We start from the raw sequence: 19,872 nt of genomic DNA on the forward strand, positions 1-19,872 counted from the left end.
TAATGGTGAAAAAGATAGTGAAAGATTGCTTGCATTTTGAAGTGTTTTTTTGTTTCTTCCATCATGTGTTTTTCCATGGCGTATAGGTAAAATTGAATTTTAATTCATATCAGTTTCAACGGGGACATGCACCCCCTCCAAACATCAAAGTATCAGTCCCCAAGACGTCCCCACACCGGGTACTTAAGTACCCAAGTACCCCCACCTTTGTCATTCCGTGACCATGCCACTGCTGGGATGGGTACTGAACTTCTATTTAAATTTGATTTTTGAATGTTAGTATGTTGAATGTTCAACGCTTCTAGTTTGTGTTGCAATTTTGCTATGTTCAAGTATTTTAATTTGAAATGTTAAACTGAAACATCATTTCATAATTAACATCTCAAGTTCTATATGTATACTATACAACATCCCTCCCTACCGCGTCCTCCCCTTGCTGCTGTCTCCTGGCTGTCCCCCCGTTGTCCTGAAAATGAGGCCTATTGTCCCCCCTGCCAGAAACTCATCTCACTGTCCTGACATTACCCAGTACTGGTATTACACTGCTTATACGTATTATTAAAACAATAAAATACTGTGCGGATGTATTGCTTCATATATTAATAACGTACAAAAGAGATACACACTGTAAATTAAGATATCCTTAGAGAAATATAATTAGAAATAAAAATTCTGCCACCAAAACATCAGGTATTCTTTTCAGTTTCATTTAGTTTTTAAATAAGTAAAAAAATGTCATTTACCCTTGTTTAAATTTAAAATAGAATCACTCTATTATTTTTTATTTAAGGAATTGATTTCCACTTTGATCATCTACATGAATTTTGTTCTAGAATTTTATTTTTTTTAAGTCCATTGTGATTTATTATTTTTTTTTATAATTATATTTTATTACTCTTTAACTAAATTATTAATATTTGAGTTATTGCTTCTAAAGTACCAAAAATTAACCTCAAGTAGCTTATAAAAATTGTGGTGTATCTGTACAATTATTTATGGATGCCATATCCAGCAGTATCAATATTAGGGGGCCTTGAAAATAGCCATATACGTATCCGATACCATATATGTATCCATTTCAATCCAGCTCTGGAACAGTCCCATATCTGAAATGAAATTTTTCTAATAACAAATTAATAACACATAAAAATGAATGAACTAAACAATCAAGTGATCATCATATTTGATCCGATTAGAATTTAATAAATTGGGAAAGTGGATATCTCAACTTACAGTTCAAGAAAACTGAGAAGTTGAGGGACAGACTAAGTATTGTAGTTAGCATAAACATTAACATTTACTGCAATGGACAATGCTAGCATAAATGATACACAAATTTGCATCATCAAATTCATTAAGAAGCAAAAGATAGTATGACAAATCTATCTCACATTTTCACCATCCACCACCACACCAGCATTTGGAATTTTATCTTGATCAGAACCCGAACCAAAATTTAGCTTCCTTGTCACAGTGTCCTCCACTGATATGTATGATGCAAACAACAGCAGTTACTATCTCAATCATACAGCATATAACAAAAGAATGCATATAAATCCATTGTCATACACATATAGGTGAGACTTAAAATATAAAATGCTGAACTGGAAAATATATTAAATCTGCACCTAATTTAAATATTTGAAATCTTCTGACGAGATGATCTTTAAGCTTAATACATGGAAAGCATGAGTAACTCTTCGTAACATACAGCAAAAATGCATATAAGATGAGTCAAGGCATACATAAAAATACTGTTAAGGTAAACCAATGCCTTAATCAAAGGAGATGAAGGCTCCTTATATAGGTTTACAAATACAATATTTCTAAATGAAACAATCGTGAACTATAGACAAAAAAGGAAACTTCCTTAAGCAACTATTTTGACCATTAAAGATGTAAGGAAACTTAGGTGCGGAAACAGCTTCCTACACTAATCCCTTAAGGCAAGTATTGTACAAATTCTATTTAAATCCTTACAATTTCAGATTTTATATTATGTAAACAACAATATTGCAGTCGACCATGAATACAAAAAACAGATAGAGAAAGAAAACACAAACACAAAGATATGCCAGTGGGGAAAAAACCTTTCGGTAAAACAACCCCACCCCTCCGAAACCTGCACAATGTATTATCTTCAACACAAAGGTTACAACACACTTGCAATGCAAGTTTTTTCAGGAAACGGAAGACAAATCCAGTCGCAACAAACACTACCGATAATACACTTTTCACTCTCTACTTTCTACAACCTTAAAGTCGCTTATATCATGCGCTTTCCATTTTAGGGCAACTTCCAAAGAAGAACCGTATTAGGGTTATACCATTCTCCGAAAAAGTACGAACCCCAAAAAAAAATTTGGGGCGATACCCCGAACCCCACGTGCTAGATGGAGACTTGAGTGTACAGTACTCAATGATCAATTGCCACGTCTTCACCCATCATCATATCTTCCAAAGATATCTCTTACGCATCATAGGAATCTGTCATAACCATTTCAGTCATGATCTCCTTACACACAACTCAAGATGCCGACACATGCAAGTGGAGTGACACATCAACATGCCAACTAGACATGTACACTCACACTTAATTACATTAATTGAAAAAAATACTCCGAACACCATCTAAACTTCTCTGTGCCCACTGGTTTCGTCAATACATCTGCAACATTCTTTATAGTATCTACCTTCTCCAAATTTACCTTTCCATCTTCCACCATATCTCTCACAAAGTGAAACTGCACATCAATGTGCTTCGTTCTGGCATGGAAGGTTGGATTCTTTGCAAGGCAAATAGCACTCTGACTGTCGCACCAAATAGTAATTTGTCCTGCATCAACACCAATATCAGAACACAATCTCCTAAGCCAAATAGCTTCCTTACAAGCACGAGTAGCAGCCACGTACTCAACTTCTATAGTGGACAAAGCAACCACAGGTTGTCACTTACTCATCCAACTGATGGCACCACCAAACATAGTGAACACATAAGTACTGGTGAATCTCTTGCTATCAATATCACCTGCCCAACCTAAATCCACAAACCCACGAATACAAATTGAATGCGGAGCTCCAAAGGAGTTACCATGATAACAAATGGAGTAATCAAATGTATCCCTCAAATATCTGAATACTCGCTTAACTGCATCCTAGTGTACCCATCCAGGATTAGCCATAAAACGGCTTAGAACTCCCACTGCTTGGGCAATGTCTAGTCCAGTACAGACCATAGCATACATAAGACTGCCAACTGCACTAGCATAAGGCACTCTACTCATGTCCTCCACCTCACTAGGAGATTTTGGACAATCATCTACAAATAACTTTGTTCCCATAGAAATAGGAACACACAATGGTCTACAATCTGCTACACTGAACCTATCCAACACAGACTTCACATACTTACTCTGACTCAGCCAAAATTTTCTATTAGACCTATCTCTACTGATTTCCATACCCAAGATGTACCTTGCTGCCCCAAGATCTTTCATCTCAAACTGTGCTGACAACTGAGATTTAAAATCAGAAATCATACCCTTACCCTTTCCAAACAACAACATATCATCAACATATAATGCAACAATAAGAAGGCGATCATTTTCAACTCTGAAATAAACACAATGATCTGATTTTGATCTTACAAATCCAATTGACAACACAAAGGAATCAAACTTAAGGTACCACATCCTAGGAGATTGTTTCAAACCACACAGAGACTTCGTTAATCTGCAAATCAAAGATTCTTTACCTTTAACAATGTAGTGCTCAGGCTGTGACATATAAATCTCTTCCTCCAAATCACCATGAAGGAAAGTTGTCTTCACATCCATTTGTTCTATCTCTAAATCATACGATGCAGCAAGAGATAAAAGAAATCTAATAGGTGTCAACTTTGCAACAGGAGAGAATATTTCACCATAATCTATTCCCCTACCTATGAGTACCCGTTTGCAACCAATCTGGCTTTGTACCTTTCAACACTGCCATCTACACAGAGTTTCTTCTTGAACACCCATTTGCTACCAACAGGTTTTCGTCCTTTAGGCAAAGGTACAAGGTCCCAAGTTTTGTTTTTATCCAATGAAGCCATCTCATCATCCATGGCCTCAATCTAGGAACCTGCATTTTCCATATCCAAAGCCTCTTTCACAGATCTAGGCTCATCAGTGTTAGTAATCAAAGCAAAAGCACAACTGGAATCTAACATAGAATAACCAAACCTTTCTGGCTGCTTTCTTACTCTCATGGATCTCCTTAAGGGCTGAGGTTGAGGTTGTTCTTCCTCTTCTTCTGAACTATCAGAGCTACTAGAGCTCTCCTCATCATTAGACCCAACATGGTCGTTCAATTCAGTCTTCTCAGGGGTAGGAGGCAACTGAACAATATCTTCTTTCTTCTCTTTTTCATCTAGTTGTAGCACAATAGGAGAAGATGTCAGCTCTCTAAAAATAACATTTCTGCTATACGAGACCTTACTAGTCGCAGGGTCCCAAAGCTTGTATCCTTTTACACCAACACTATATCTGATGAAAATACATTTGACAACTTTGTTTTCCAACTTAGATTTTTTCTCCTTTGGAACATGTGCATAAGCTTCAAAATCAAAAAACACGAAGATGTCTAATTGAAGGCTTCTTACCAAACCACACCTCCATTGGTGTCTTACCAACAAGAGCTGATGTAGGAGATCTATTAACCAGATAGCAAGTAGTGGCCACGGCTTCAGCCCAAAACTTTTGTTCAAGACCAACTCCACTACGCGTACTCCTAGCCTTCTTCATCAGTGTCCTATTCATTCTTTCTGCAACTCCATTTTGCTATGGGGTATAAGGAGTTGTCTTATGCCTCTCGATAGCTCGTTCTTTACAGAACTGTTCGAACTCTACTGAGAAAAACTCACCACCATTATCAATTCTCACACACTTAATCTTCTTACTAGTCTAATTCTCTACAAGAGCTTTGAATTCCTCGAACCGACTAAAGACTTCTGTCTTACTTTTCAGGAAATAAATCCATGTCCTTCTACTGTAATCATCTATAAAAGATACAAAAACTAAAGACTTGGAGATTGAATAAACTTTTACAAGACCAAATACATCAGAATGAATAAGATCCAAAACATCAAAAGATTTGTGAGAACCAGAGTAAAACTGAACACGATTTTGTTTACCATAGACATAATGTTCGCAGAAGTCAAACTCAAGATTACAATCATTTAACCCCTCAATGAGGTTCTTGTTTTTCAGGGTTCTGAGACCCTTCTCACTAATGTAGCCAAATCTCATATGCCACAACATTGTCTCTTCTGCAGGAAGCTTTCCTTCCAATGTGTTTGTAGCCTTAGGTATACATGTTGCACTGCCATCGGAACCAATAACCATAGTCATTTTTACTGTTCGTTCAGATGGTGGGGATGAAGTGATAGTTGCTCTCTTCTTTGAAACAAAAGAACTATTGCACTGAGAAATGCATGCATCAAGCTAAAACAGAGTACCTCTCCTAGTACCCTTAGCAAGCACCATAGCTCCTCTCATCATCTTACATCCATCTTTAGAAAAACAACTTGCACACCTACATCATTCAGCATACTTACAAATAATAGGTTTCATGCCAAACTAGGGATGTGCATTACCCCATTGATCCCCTTTACTCGTCCATCAGGGAATCTGATAGTGACCCGTCCTCGTCCAACTATCTTTAGGTGAGAATCATTACCCAAGTACACATTTCCACCATCGAAAACTTCATACTTTGAGAACCAGCTTCAATGAGAGGTCATGTGGAAAGAAGCACCCGAGTCTATCAACCACACATCATCAGATGCATGCGCTGCAAAGGCTGCAATGAAAGCATCGCCATCTTCTTGAGATTTTTCTAAACCTGAATCTAAGGCCTTCCTCTTCTTCTTTGGCTCTTTACAGTCTTTACGGAAGTGCCCAGTCTTATCACAGTTCCAACATTTAGCCTTGGACTTTTCAAGCGTCTTTGATTTTCCACCGGATTTGGATCTACCCTTTCCAGACTTCTTGTCATTTTGCTTCCCTCTGTCGTTGGATCTACCGTGAACGGCAAGAGCTTCCTTAGCTGAATCTAAAGACTTTCTCCGCGTCTCCTCAGATAACAACAAAGACACCACATCATCCATTCTGAAAGTGAGTACTTCCAAGAGCCATCACAAGATGGTCCCATGAATTCGGCAAGGAACATAACAAGGTCATACATCAATCCTCCTCTATCTTGACACCAAATGATGTCAACTACACAATTAGTAAATTAAAAGCATTTAGATGATCTATAACAAATCCTCCTTCCTCCATTCTTAGAGAATACTGTTTACCACATAGATTAATTAAGAAATGCACACAGATAATGAACAGCAGGACTCTTTAGATTATTTGCATATGCCAGAACATTTCATTCTGCTTCCGATATCATCATTACAATGATCCCAAAGGGGGATATAAATACTATCCGAGGAATCTTCTCGAAGGTATCCGTCGGCCCAATACAACATATCAACTACAATAATAGAACCTTCTAGATACATCCCGATGCAGATACATGTCGGCCTTACGGCATACCTCCTGATACCCTACGATTACATCCTGTTACCCCGACGAGTACATCCCATTACCTTGACGGGTACATCCTATTACCTTGACACATACATCCTGTTACCGCGACAGGTACATCCCGTTACCTTGACGGGTACATCCTGTTACCTTGACACATACATCCTGTTACCGCGACAAGTACATCCCGTTACCCCGATGGGTACATCCTGTTACCCTAACACCTACATCCCGTTACCTCGATGGGTACATCCTGTTACCTTGACACATACATCCCGTTACCCCGACGGGTACATCCTATTACCTTGACACATACATCCTGTTACCTTGACAGGTACATCCCGTTACCCCGATGAGTAAATCCTATTACCTTGACACCTACATCCCATTACCCCGACAGGTACATCCTGTTACCCTGACACATACATCCCGTTACCTTGACACATACATCCTGTTACCCCGACGGGTTCATCCTGTTACCTCGACGGGTTCGACATCATCCCCCCCAAAAGAAAAAGTCGCCTCTAGACGACAATTACAAATTAAATGAGACAAAATATATTAACAGACTGATTACAACAAGATAAATCTGCTTTTGACACATCACTTTCACCTTCGTCCTGTGCCTGTAGCCTCTGCTAACACAATGAAGCTGACCTTGATAGCCACCTGTGCTGCTTTTTTTGTTTTTAACTCCTTGGTCCACTAAGCTAAGTGTCGTTGTACTGCCTTCTGGATGACCCACTCCTCCCGAGCTCTCTATGCATCCACCAAGACAGCCTCTCGACCAACACCTACTTGCAGTGCCTCTGATACATAGAAAGTCCATGCCTGCAGCAACTTCAACTCTTCTCAACTGGTCAGACTCCCACGACTGATATCTGCAACGATTGGGGGTCCAGGGGGCAATGCCCCCGGCGGGTCGAGGGGCAGCGCCCTCGCAAAACTGCATGGAACACACTATTTCTACCATTTTCTTCTTATCTGATACTCTTTCTGGCAACCACTGATGCTTCCCCTTCCCTTTGACATCATCTGCTTACTCATTCCAAACAAAAAAAAATTATTTTTTATTTTTTATTTTTTTAGCAATTAAAAAATTGCAGCACCTTAATTTTGCCTCAAGGCTTTGCCGTTTTGCAACGACAACGACGAGGGAATCATCTGATCATTCTGCGACGGTGACGGCAACAACATCTTCCTCGCACGGTAGGATCTGTTGACTGCATGAGGTACCTCTTGCCCATCCAACGTCCCCAACTTTATCACTTGATTGTCGTCGACCTCCTGGATCTGATATGGTCCAACCCATCTTGCCTTAAACCTTTCCTGTTTGATTTCATTCTGACCGTCGTACTTGAGTACCAACTAACCCGGTTGAAACCTGTTGAGTTTGTCATGCCACGCCTTATGTCTGTTCCATGTCACCTTCGTCGCCCACTGTGCCTGCAGTCGTTGCACATCTAGCTTATTTCCTTGTTGTTGGCATCCTTCAGGTAATTTTATGGTGCGATGCATTCTTTTCTTCCTGTGCGGTCCATTCACCGTGTACTGGACGGTGGAATTTTTCTTTTTTTTGGGTTTGTATTGAATGTCCTTCCCTTCTTCAGCCGTAACCTCCTTTGCATCATCTGCTTCTCTGTATTCCTTTGGACACTCATTTTCCTCTTTTTTCTCACCTTCGTCGACCCTTAGCATATTACAACTCGGAAAGAGTTCGTAGTCTTCTATTTGCCAATGGTAAAGGCCATTCACCGAGTCTAGGTCGTCATCATTTGACCCTCCTAGTGTCAATACTCCTTCGTCTGGTTCCATTCTCCTCTTTCCTTCGTCGTTACTTTCACCTTCACCTTTTGAATCTAACGATGCTACCTCCTCACCCACCATTTGTGTGTGCAGGTCAATTATGAATCTTTTGCCTCTACGCTCCATTGATAGGGTATTTTGTTTCCAATCATGTTTTACTTTTGCTTGCACCAACCAAGTTCGTCCCAGAATAGCATCATATCCTTTTCTTTTCAATGGAATGACCACGAAGTCTAATAAAAATGGTTGTGTTCCAATAGTTACCGGTTGCGCCCTTAAGGTTCCCAACGGTTTGATCCCATGCTGGTCTGCCGTGAGCAACTGGAATGTAGGTGGCCACAACGTCAGCTTTCCCAACTTCTTCTAGGTATCCTCTGGTAACACATTCACGCCGGATCCTCCGTCGACAATTGTGTCTGTTAGAACATGTCCCAAAATCCCCATCTCGACAACTATCGGATGCCTTCCAGTTGTGAGTGCCAGCAGCATTGGGTCTGTTGTCGTCACTTCCCTACTGTCCCTTCCTGTGTCCTCCGTTGCTTTCGAAAACGATGTATGATTCAGAATGGCCATCCGTAACTGGGGCATTGTGAGAAGAAGGTCACTTATCTTGACCGGTACCTCCATTTGTAAGATCTGTCATACAATGTTTTGTTCCGCGTAGTTCCTTGCCAAGGTGTCAATGATGTCTTTTAATTGAGATGTCTCCGCGGACGATGCCTTTTCAATTTTCGCCCACGCTTCCCCCAATTTTCTCTTTTCTTCTGCTGGGTCCGAGTACACCTTCGCTTGCCTCCGTGTAATTGTCAAAACCTCCTCTTCATCCGTGCCGACAGTGATCAAATTTACTCCAGACTTTGGGCACTTGGCATCTTCATGGTCGTCGGGTCCGCACCATCTGCATAATAATTTTGGTGTGTTAGCCGTTGTACAGTCTCGCGCAAAATGACCCCACAAATTACATGCTTGACATTGAACAATCGGCCGTCTGTTTGCATCATACTGGATTCGACTTCGGTTGCCATTATTATTGTTATTGTTCGCATTGTTGTTATTTTGCCCTCTGTTATTATTCCTGTACCCACCCAGAGTGGCACCATCAATGTTTGCATCTCCATTCCCTCTTGACATGGAAGCGGCCTGTGTAAGAAGCACTTGTGGAGATCCTCTGGTTTTCATGTTAAAGGGGCATTCCTTTGTCAAATGGCCCATGATCTAACAAATATCACAGAATTGATTCTTTGGACAGGATCCTTTAGTATACCGTCGGTTTTACACTCTGTGCAACACAGCTCACTGCTCTTTGTCTCCTGCATATTTTTGAACTCCTTCATCATGCCGATCATGTCCTTCTGTAGGGCGCGGACCTTCTTACTGCTGCCTTCATCATCGCTGCTATCTTCTCCGGAGGGCTCGTCGTTATCAGAATCAGATGAGCTTGTCTTCTTCTTCTTTGTCTTCTGCTCACTTTCCAAGTTCAGTGCTCTGTTGTATGCTTCTATGTATGACGACGGCAGCACAATTTTCATTTTCTTCCGCAACTTTGGGCGTAGACCTTCCACGAACCATCTTTTCTGAAGTCCGTCCGCTGGCTTACTTTCCATTTTATTTATCAAATCTTTTAATTTCCTGGCGTAGACACGGACAGTTTCATTCTTCCCTTGCTTGGTATTGAAGATCTCGCCAACAATTTCATTATCATCGTGCAACAGTTGAAATTCCGCCAAAAACTCCTTTTTAATGTTATTCCAACTGTCTAGCTTCTGCGGATCTGTACTAGTAAACCAGTCAATTGCCACACCCCATAGGGTTGCCGAAAATTGTCTCATCCAGTCATCTTCATCAGTTATGCCATTTGCCCTCCAAATTGTTTCACATGTCTTACAGTGTCGAATGGGATCAGCCATACCATCACCATCAAATTTAGGTAACTTCTCCTTTGGTCCCGCCATTTTGACGGTCACGCTTGGTATTCCGACGCTCACACTTGGTATCCCGACGCTCACACTTGGTATCCCGACAGCTGTGTTTGGTGAAGAAGGGTCTCCGTTAAGTGAATTTGTTCCTTCCGGAAGTGGATCCTGGACGAAGAGTTCACTCCACACTCTTGCTCCTTCGGCACTCTGAGCCGTGCGAGTCAATTCTCTTCGGTCTAGATTGTCTTCCCTCGGCGAACACCAATTCAAAAACTCGTCGCGGGCTTCTTCCACCAACTCCACTCGCTGTCACGTCTCCTCCAACAATGCTTCTGCGCTTCTGCGTCCGTCAGCAGCAATCTTCTGGAATCTCTTTCTGCATTCGGCTTGCTGCGCCAAAATCAGATCACTGTGTGCTATGCGTATTTCATCCTTGTCCTTTAGTTTGTTCTTATTCTTGTTCAACTGATTCGGCATCACTCTTCATTCTCCTACCTTTCCAGGTCCATTGGGCAACGGCGCCAAATGTTTACCACATAGATTAATTAAGAAATGCACACAAATAATGAACAACAGGACTCTTTAGATTATTCGCATATGCCAGAACATTTCATTCTGCCTCCGATATCATCATTACAATGATCCTGAAGGGGGATATAAATACTATTCGAGGAACCTTCTCAAAGGTATCCGTCGGCCCAATACAACATGTCGACTACAATAATAGAACCTTCTGGATACATCCCGATGCAGATACATGTCAGCCTTACGACATACCTCCCAATACCCTACGATTACATCCCATTAACCCGACGGGTACATCCCATTACCCTAACAGGTACATCCTGTTACCTTGACACATACATCCTGTTACCCCAACGGATACATCCCATTACCCCAATGGGTACATCCTGTTACCCTGACACCTACATGCTATTACCTCGACGGGTACATCCTGTTACCTTGACACATACATCCTGTTACCTCGACAGGTACATCCTGTTACCTTGACACATACATCCTATTACCCCGACAGGTACATCCTGTTACCCCGACAGGTACATCCTGTTACCCTGACACCTACATCTCGTTACCCCGACGGGTACATCCTGTTACCTTGACACATCCATCTTGTTACCCCGACGGGTACATCCTGTTACCTCGACGGGTTCGACAAATACAACTTCTTCCTCAGGAACAACTTGTTCACCAGAGATTTGACCTGATACATAGACCCAAGCCATGTCCACAAATTGTTTGCGGTCTTCTCATCAAGAACATTCCGGAGAACTAAATCAACTAGACAGAGTCTAATGAGACCCTTAGCTTTCCAATCCTTGAGATCCCAATCTACTTGAGATATTGTTGCGAGTCTCACATCAAGTGAAGCCACCTCCCATAGATCACGATCTTCAAGCAAGTCTTCCATCTTGAGTTTCCACAACTCGAAATTACTGCCATTAAATTTCTCCACCTCAATTTCCGTATGATGAACTAGCCATCTCAATGTGTAAATAAGATTCAGAATGCTCTGCACAAAACTCCCATTCAACTTGAGATTAGCTCAAAAAACCCTACCCAACAACTAGGATCAAAAGTTGATCAAGCTCTGATACCACTTGTAAGTAAACTCAGGTGCGGAAACAGCTTCCTACACTAATCTCTTAAGGAAAGTATTGTACAAATTCTATTTAAATCCTTACAATTTCAAATTTGATATTATGTAAACAACAATATTGCAATCAACCATGAATACAAAAAGCAGATAGAGAAAAAAAACACAAACACAAAGATATGCCGGTGGGGAAAAATCCTTTTGGTAAAACAACCCCACCCCTCCAAAACCTACAAAATGTATCATCTTCAACACAAAGGTTACAACACACTTGCAATGCAAGTTCTTTCAGGAAACGGAAGACAAATGCAGTCGCAACAAACACTACCAACAATACACTTTTCACTCTCTACTATCTACAACCCTAAAGTTGCTTATATCATGCACTTTCCATTTTAGGGCAACTTCCAAAGAAGAACCGTATAAGAGTTTTACCATTCTCCGGAAAAGTAGGAACCCCAAAAAAAAATTTGGGGCGATACCCCGAACCCCGCGCACTAGATAGAGACTCGAGTGTACAGTACTCAATGATCAATTGCCACATGTCTCCACATCTTCACTCATCATCATATCTTCCAAAGATATCTCTTACACGTCATAGGAATCTGTCATTACCGTTTCGGTCATGATCTCCTTACGTACAACTCAAGATGCCGACACATGCAAGTGGAGTGACACATCAACATGCCAACTAGACATGTACACTCACACTTAATTACATTATTTGCAAAAAATACATTTACAAAACAAATAATAAGAATAGGAATTATCCAAGGTTGAGACACCTAATTCCTAACAAAAGAAACATTACAACATTTTAATACTGTCTCCCTTTATGGTCATTGTTTTAACAACTCTACAGAACTGAGAAGACAATCTACAGGTCCCTTGGCCACAAATGCATAGAACACTGTCCCCTTCTCATCAAAATGCTCTGCAAAATGAGCCTCCTACTGAGACCTTGCCTAATTCTGCAAAACTTCTGAAAATGACAACGATAACCAAAAACCATTGAACCTGATGTTGGAAACAAAACTGTCCCTCCCTGAAGCCAGAGATACTGAGAACAACTTCAGAAATTAAAACCATGATTTTGAGAAAAACAATGCCCAAGCCTCTAATGATTTTTTTTTGGGAGAAAATCAAAAAAAACTTAAGACCAGCAACAGCAATCATAATTTATTTATTTTTTAAACCAAAAATGATTTTTGAAGACAAAATCGAAAGAAAAAAAACATACATGATTTTTGAGGAGAAATTTTGATAAAACCACACTGAAATATCAGCAAGTAGCTAGCACAAAAGCTGGGACACAGATCAACTTACAAAACTTATTTTTGAGGAAAATGGTAAAACCCTGATATAAATTTTTGTGGAAAAAATTATGAAACTTATGTAGAAATTTTTAAGGAGAAAAATAATAAAACCTTTCCAGAATATTTTCAGGAGAAAAATTATAAAATCTGTCCACTAATTTTTTAAGGAGAAATTAGAAAAAACCAACACAACTTTTTAGAGACAAACAATAGAAAGCCTGTTGGTTAACAGATTGTCCCCTTTGATTTCTCCTTGCACTTCACTCTAACGCCGAATTTGATGGGATACAATCATTCTCAACAGTTAGAAAGTCTCGGCTATGTTGTGAGGCTTTCCTCTGAATTGTAAGGTCCAACTCCCTTGTTTATGAAATGTGCAATGAATTTTTTGTTTGAATCCTACTTAACAGAGATATGCTCTCAACCTGAGAGTAGATCAAGTAAGATCCAAACCCTTCATCTCCACAAAAGGCTCAGGCAAGAAATTGGTCTGCAACTGAATTAAATCCCACTAACGACTATGAATGAGTTTGATTCCTAAATCCTTTCCTTTGACTAAATATGCTACTACGATGCTTCCACATACATTATTCAACTAATGCATCCAATTAACTTCTGCACATGCAAATGAATGATGAAAAGAACATAACCAAATTGCAATAACACTTCGATTACCATTAACTTCAGATTAAGAGAAAGATTCAACTTTACTTCAAATTCAAAGCCATTCAATTCGATTAAAGTTCATTCGCCATATGCAAAACATGAAGGTAACTAACTAATTGAACAACAAACCATGTTAAAACTCTCAAGACTCACTCAGTTGTCTCCACAGCAGGGGGAGAATTCACACCAAAATTTGCCAATCATTTTCATTGATTTTCAAAACATTACATATAGGCCCTTTAACTTCGACAATTACAAAGATAGCATCTTTGAGAAGATAGAAGAGAAACCCAAAATGGGAAGGGAATGACACTTGTCATTTTAGAACAGAGCAATAATTAAGTCTAGGGAGCTGAAATGTTTTGGCTTCCATCATCGATCGGCTTAGCACTTTCTTGGCTCACCTTATACTTTTTCATAGCCCCTAAGATGGTTGAAAGATCCTCGGCATCAGGAATCTGCACATTGTTTCAACGAATCATCCATGAGTCATGGTCTGCGGCTAGCCCTTCAACGGTGTTTGCCCAGGTTTGTAACTTCTAAACTTTTGTCAGCATCCCATCTAGAGCAGTCTACTTATGAAGTTCGGAGATTTGAAAGTTGGCGGGCCACACCAACTCATCTATGAAATCTTGATATGCACTCTTCATGTGTTCGATGTTGGCCACCTCACCATCTTTGCTCACGTGAGACCCCATGTGCAACTCTCGAAGGTACCCAAAAATGGTCCCCTCTGTCATATACTTGATTTTCGCAATTCAACCTTCAAGCTTGGCAATTCAACTTTTAGCGAGACACGATGTGGATTGAAACAAAGATTGGTGTTTGGTGGGGGGGGTGACATGAGTTCATGAGGCTCGAACCTGGTCATTGTAAAGTTGCAGTTGAATCAGGCAGACTTGAAGGCAATGTAGGTTGGTGGAAAATGGAGTGATGAGAGGAAAATCCTCTTACCATGTTGGATCCCGCCCAACATCCATACTTGAAGTGTGAGCTATTTCCCACCAAATCACAAATGTGATCAAAGAAGGAAGTACCACAAAGTATATTAGAGAGGCATGTGAATTTTATCCTCGAAGGGTGGCGGAATGCTTCATCTTGTTGAAACACATAGTCCCACTCTACATGAAGGCCAACACTTGCTCGGATTTGGAGGCATGAGTCAAGTAAAGATCAACTAAGTAGATGATGAGCCAAACTGATGTTGGGGCAGATCTGATAGTGAGAGTCAGCAACAAGGTTAAGTGTAAAATCCTCACAAGTATGAAGTTTCCCCACAATTGGCAAAGGTAATCTTCAAGACCTCCTTAGTTTCACCTTACCATGAATCAGGGATAGAAAGAACATGGAAGAAGGCCTACTTGTCTGAGATAGTAAAGAGTCAAGCGCGGGAGGCAAGGAAAATGGTGTTCAAAGTCAAGTTGAATAGGATTGAAGATTCCCCGAGGGGCATTCCTCGTTGTAGGAGAGTACCCGACTTGATGCAATGGCTATGAAGACAAAACCTCAGCCTCCTCAACATGAAGCAAGGGACATTTCAAGTATGGAAGCAATATTGAAGGCTAAAGGGGTGATTGATTTAAGTGTTTAGATGCATGAAGAAGATAATCGTAACAGCAAAATGCTAAGAGGAAAATCCTCTAGGCTGGGCAGCCAATCTATGAGGATTCTAAAAATTCTCTAACTAGGAGAAACCCCCCTAAAGACAATAATCCTCACCCGCTCTTGGTATTGGTCTTGCATCTCAAGGTAAAGAGAGCAATGTTTTAATCACCAAACATAGATGATGTCAGGGAAACGATGAGGGATATGGAATTGAAAATGATGTTGATAGCCAAGAAGAAATGGGTTCCATGAAGAAGCTAGTAAAATTTGAGAGAAGCAAGTCGTGGTGATAAGTGTGCAACAAGAGGAGAATTCTCTAGGCTAGGTATTACCCAAGAATGTGACTTGCCCAAACAACAATTTGTTAAGTGGAAACCTGAACATTTATCATTAAATTACTTAACCAGTCAGCCTACATGGCTATGGAACAATTAAAAAAAATCAATTTCATTACCCTATCATGGCAATGTCGGCCTTCACTTGAAGCACTCATCTAAGCACCTCATCACTTATTTAAATAAAGAGATGGACATTCATTTCAACATCTAAGACAAGCAAATCAAGTGCATTTGACAGAAAATTTCCATCAGACTAGCAGAAAAAAATTTATCTCCTAATTTGGCAGCGAGCTGCATCCTCCATAGGGCAGTGAAAAACTTTATAGGTGATAGATTACTCCAGGATTAGAAAATCATCATAATCTTTATAATTCTAGGCGGATTCAACCTTAAAAGTCAGTTTGGAGAAGGGTAGGATATGAAATGTCGATATGTTGTGATATTACAGATCATTTATCATTTCCCAGATTTCCAACTTACAATGCAGATCAGAATTATAGGTGAACAGATGTCTGAGTTCTGTATGTTAAAATCATCAATATTTCACAGAGCAAGAAGTCAGAATTGCTTTTGAAGGTCCTAATTTATGAGAATCTAATGTGAAGTAAGGGTTGAGGTTTTATAAATCTAGTTTCAGGTCGTAAAAGGATGGGTAAAATCTGGTTTTACATTTAAGAGAGTCATGAATATTGCACAAAATATTAAATTCTCTTCATTTTGTCTAGCAAATTCGATAGCTTAACACCTTTTCCTCCCATTGTTTTGCAAGGTGAACTGCTGGAAAGGAAGCTAGGAGATGCTCAAGACTCCAACCATGCTACACCTCGGAGAACTTCATGCCTGAAGACTCCAAATGAGGAGATTAAATCTAGATTACCAAAGAACAAATTCGGATGAAGATCAAGATGGTTCAAGATAAATCAAAATCCACAAGTGGGAGAAATTTTCTTCAAATTAAATTTCCTCTTAAAAGCCAAGTTTACTTTAAGGGATCCCAGCGCATGAAGATATCAAAAAAAATTATCACTTAGGAGTCATGTGAGAAGAAAGTCTCATGCATGGTTCTGAATGAGAGAAGAGAGAATTCCTCTTCATCAAATTCACAAATACAATCAAGTTCAAATTCAAGTTTACAGGTTCGAGATGCAAATTCAAGTCAAGCCATGAGGAAAAAATTCAGAAGACAGAGAAGACCTAAAACATGAAGCAATTAGGAACAATGAGTCATCACAATCATTCACAAGAAATTGATACTTGTGGAAGAGTTTATCAAAGTTAAAAATGTTGAGTATCAAGAGATATTTTATATTCATTAAAAGATTGAGAAAATTTATAGGATAAAGATAATGAGGTGACACCTAGTTGTCTTTTCTTATCAAAAAAGACCAATTTCAAGCACAGACAATCAAATCATGCCAAGTGTCCAATTTTCTCATTGGTTACTAAAAGCTTTGTAATTTTCTTATTGGCCCACAATATGGTGCTCTTGTGTAATTGGTTGACAATTTGGCAACCCCAATTAGGGTTTGTAAGAATTAATCTTGGCCCATTGATCTTGAGTCAATTTTGGCCCTTCATTAGAATTGAACACTTATAAAAGGCCGAGGCCTTCTCATTTGTAACAATTAAAGGAATAGACGCAAGAGATTAGGAAACTAGAGAGAAGTTAGCTAGCTAAATTAGAGTAGGTTAGCTAAGGGAGAGACTTGATCAAATTGTTGCTATAATGTTATCAAAGTGATTGATGATTCATCATTGGCCCTCATAGTGAATTACTTAATGTTGCTTTGATGTGTTGCTTGTTTTCTTCAATCCTCACTTGGAGCAAATTTAATTTTATATTGAAGTAGTTTTGTTAATGAAAGTAATTGTGGATGTTCACTTGCTTGACTCAAGCAAAACTGGGCCACTAACCTCTTCCTAATTGTAAGTGTCTTGTGTGGTTAGCCAATGATTGAAAGCATTTAACTTCAGTTGATATTCAATCTTTAGTTTGCATCCATTTGATGGGATTGAAGAGGAGATGTTGATTTGAAAACCAAGATGGGTGGAGTCACTAACAAGATTGCATCTAGTAGAGTTCGAGTCCATCCATGACTCCATCCAATCATAGTTAGGAATAGGAGTAATTAAAGTTAGCAAGTTTAAATTAAGTTGAAGCAAAAGATTGAAAAACCAATTATATTTTCATTACACATTATGAAGGTAAATTTATAGAAGTCAATTGATATCCATTGAATGACTTAAGTCCCCTTAGTGATCCCAAGAAATCACATCATTTCAAGTGATCGAGTATCCACAATTGAGGGAACCTTGAAGTCATTCCATGATCTTACTTTGCAAGCATAGCATGAGAGATGACCTTATTAAGAGAGGGTCATGTGTCTAAGTGTTTCAGTTTAAAACAATTGAGTGCTTGATTTGCATGTTGTAGTAGAACAAAAATCGCATCAACAAAACCTTGTCCCAAGGCCCAAAGACAAGGATGTGATTGGTTCAAAGTGGGTATACAAAAATACGTTAAATGAAGATGGTTAAGTGGTGAGAAACAATGCAAGGCTTGTATGCAAAGGTCGTGTGCACTTTGAAGATATTGACTTTGAAGAAACTTCTGCTCGTGTTACATGTTTAGAAGCTATTAAAGTGCTTTTAGCCTTTGCTTCTATCCAAAGTTTTTAAAATTTTCAAATGGATGTCAAATCTGTTTTTCTGAATGGTACTCTAAATGAAGAAGTTTATATACAGCAGCCCAACGGGTACATTATATGAGAAAATCATTACGTACGCAAGTTGAAAAAGGCTCGCTATGGTCTTAAACAAGCCCCATGTGCTTGGCATGATAAGTAGACAGTTATTGCAGCAGTAGGGATTTGGGAGAGGGATAGCGGACAGCAATTTGTAGAGGAAAAAAAATGTTATCATATGCTAACTGTATGCTGATTGTTGTAGTTTATGTTGATGATCTGATTTTTGGTAGTGACTATGAGGAGGTGTCAGGTTTTTGCTACTAATATGCAGTTTGAAATGTCCTTGTTGGGTGAGTTGCCATTTGTTTACTGTCACGTGTAAACTGGTTAATGCATACTCCAGAAATGTAAACAAAACACAGAAGTAAACAGGAAACTAGAATGTTATTTCATTAAGCCTCACAGCCAGTACAACTCAGAACATGAGAGCAAGTATAAACTCAATGATTGATTGGTATCTTTCCCAGTTCATGATAGTGTTCATATAATCTCTAAAGCATTGCGACTCAACCGTCACGACATAACACTTTTTGCAACTGTCACTCGTAACACAATTAATTATTACATAACTATTTCCAAAACACAATTTCCTGACAACATCATCCCCCCGAGAAAGAAAGTCGTCTCTTGGTGACATCAGAAAAAATGGAGATAATAGTCTACACTTCATACATAACAGGAAACAACTAATATGAAGAAGGGAACGTCCCTGGACCTGGTTGGGATGTTGTAGAGGGAAACATCTTTCAAAGCTGGTACACTTGCTAGGTCCGAATGTCCAAATCCTTCTGGATCTGGGAGTTTGACTCGACTACCTCCCTTAGCATGATTGCAACATCCTACAGTTCAGCCTCCTTTCTGTCGCATGCCTCTTTGGCTTCAGCTAATTGGGTCCCTACTACACACTTCTCTTGTGTAACTATTGCCAATTGTGACTGAACCAAACACTTCTCTTGTGTAACTGCTGTCAACCGCATCTCTACTAGACACCTCTCTTGTGTAACAGCTGCCAATTGTGTCTCCACCAAACTCTTACCCTGTGTGGCTGCCTCTAACTATGCTATGAGTGTTGCACACTCTTTAGCCCAAGTCATATATTGAGTGGCCAAGCATTCTCTTTGGCCTCCTCACATCACGCTGCAACCACACCGTGTGCAATGCACCTGCCCCTAGCAACCACAGCGATAAGAGTGTCAAAAACATTTCTTGAGATCGTCATTGAATGTAGCATGTGCTAGCTCCTCCTCCGTCGTTTGTACCCCAGTCTCTACCATGTCTCCTAAGG

General features: G+C 39.7%; 1 protein-coding gene across 1 annotated transcript in view; it reads right to left on the reverse strand.

Annotated features, from left to right (window-relative positions):
* The window catches only part of LOC149550232 (uncharacterized), an 89,524-nt gene that overhangs the window by 13,477 nt on the left and 56,175 nt on the right, over window positions 1–19,872 (reverse strand). Inside the window, exon 4 of the mRNA XM_089793328.1 lies at window positions 1,392–1,483. Coding sequence (XP_089649454.1) covers window positions 1,392–1,483 — 92 coding nt within the window. The remainder of the gene's footprint in view (window positions 1–1,391; window positions 1,484–19,872) is intronic.

Source organism: Cupressus sempervirens, chromosome 7 (genome assembly GCF_028749045.1).
Source record: "Cupressus sempervirens isolate cs-2001-9-10 chromosome 7, ASM2874904v1, whole genome shotgun sequence".
NCBI classification, from domain to species: Eukaryota; Viridiplantae; Streptophyta; class Pinopsida; order Cupressales; family Cupressaceae; genus Cupressus; species Cupressus sempervirens.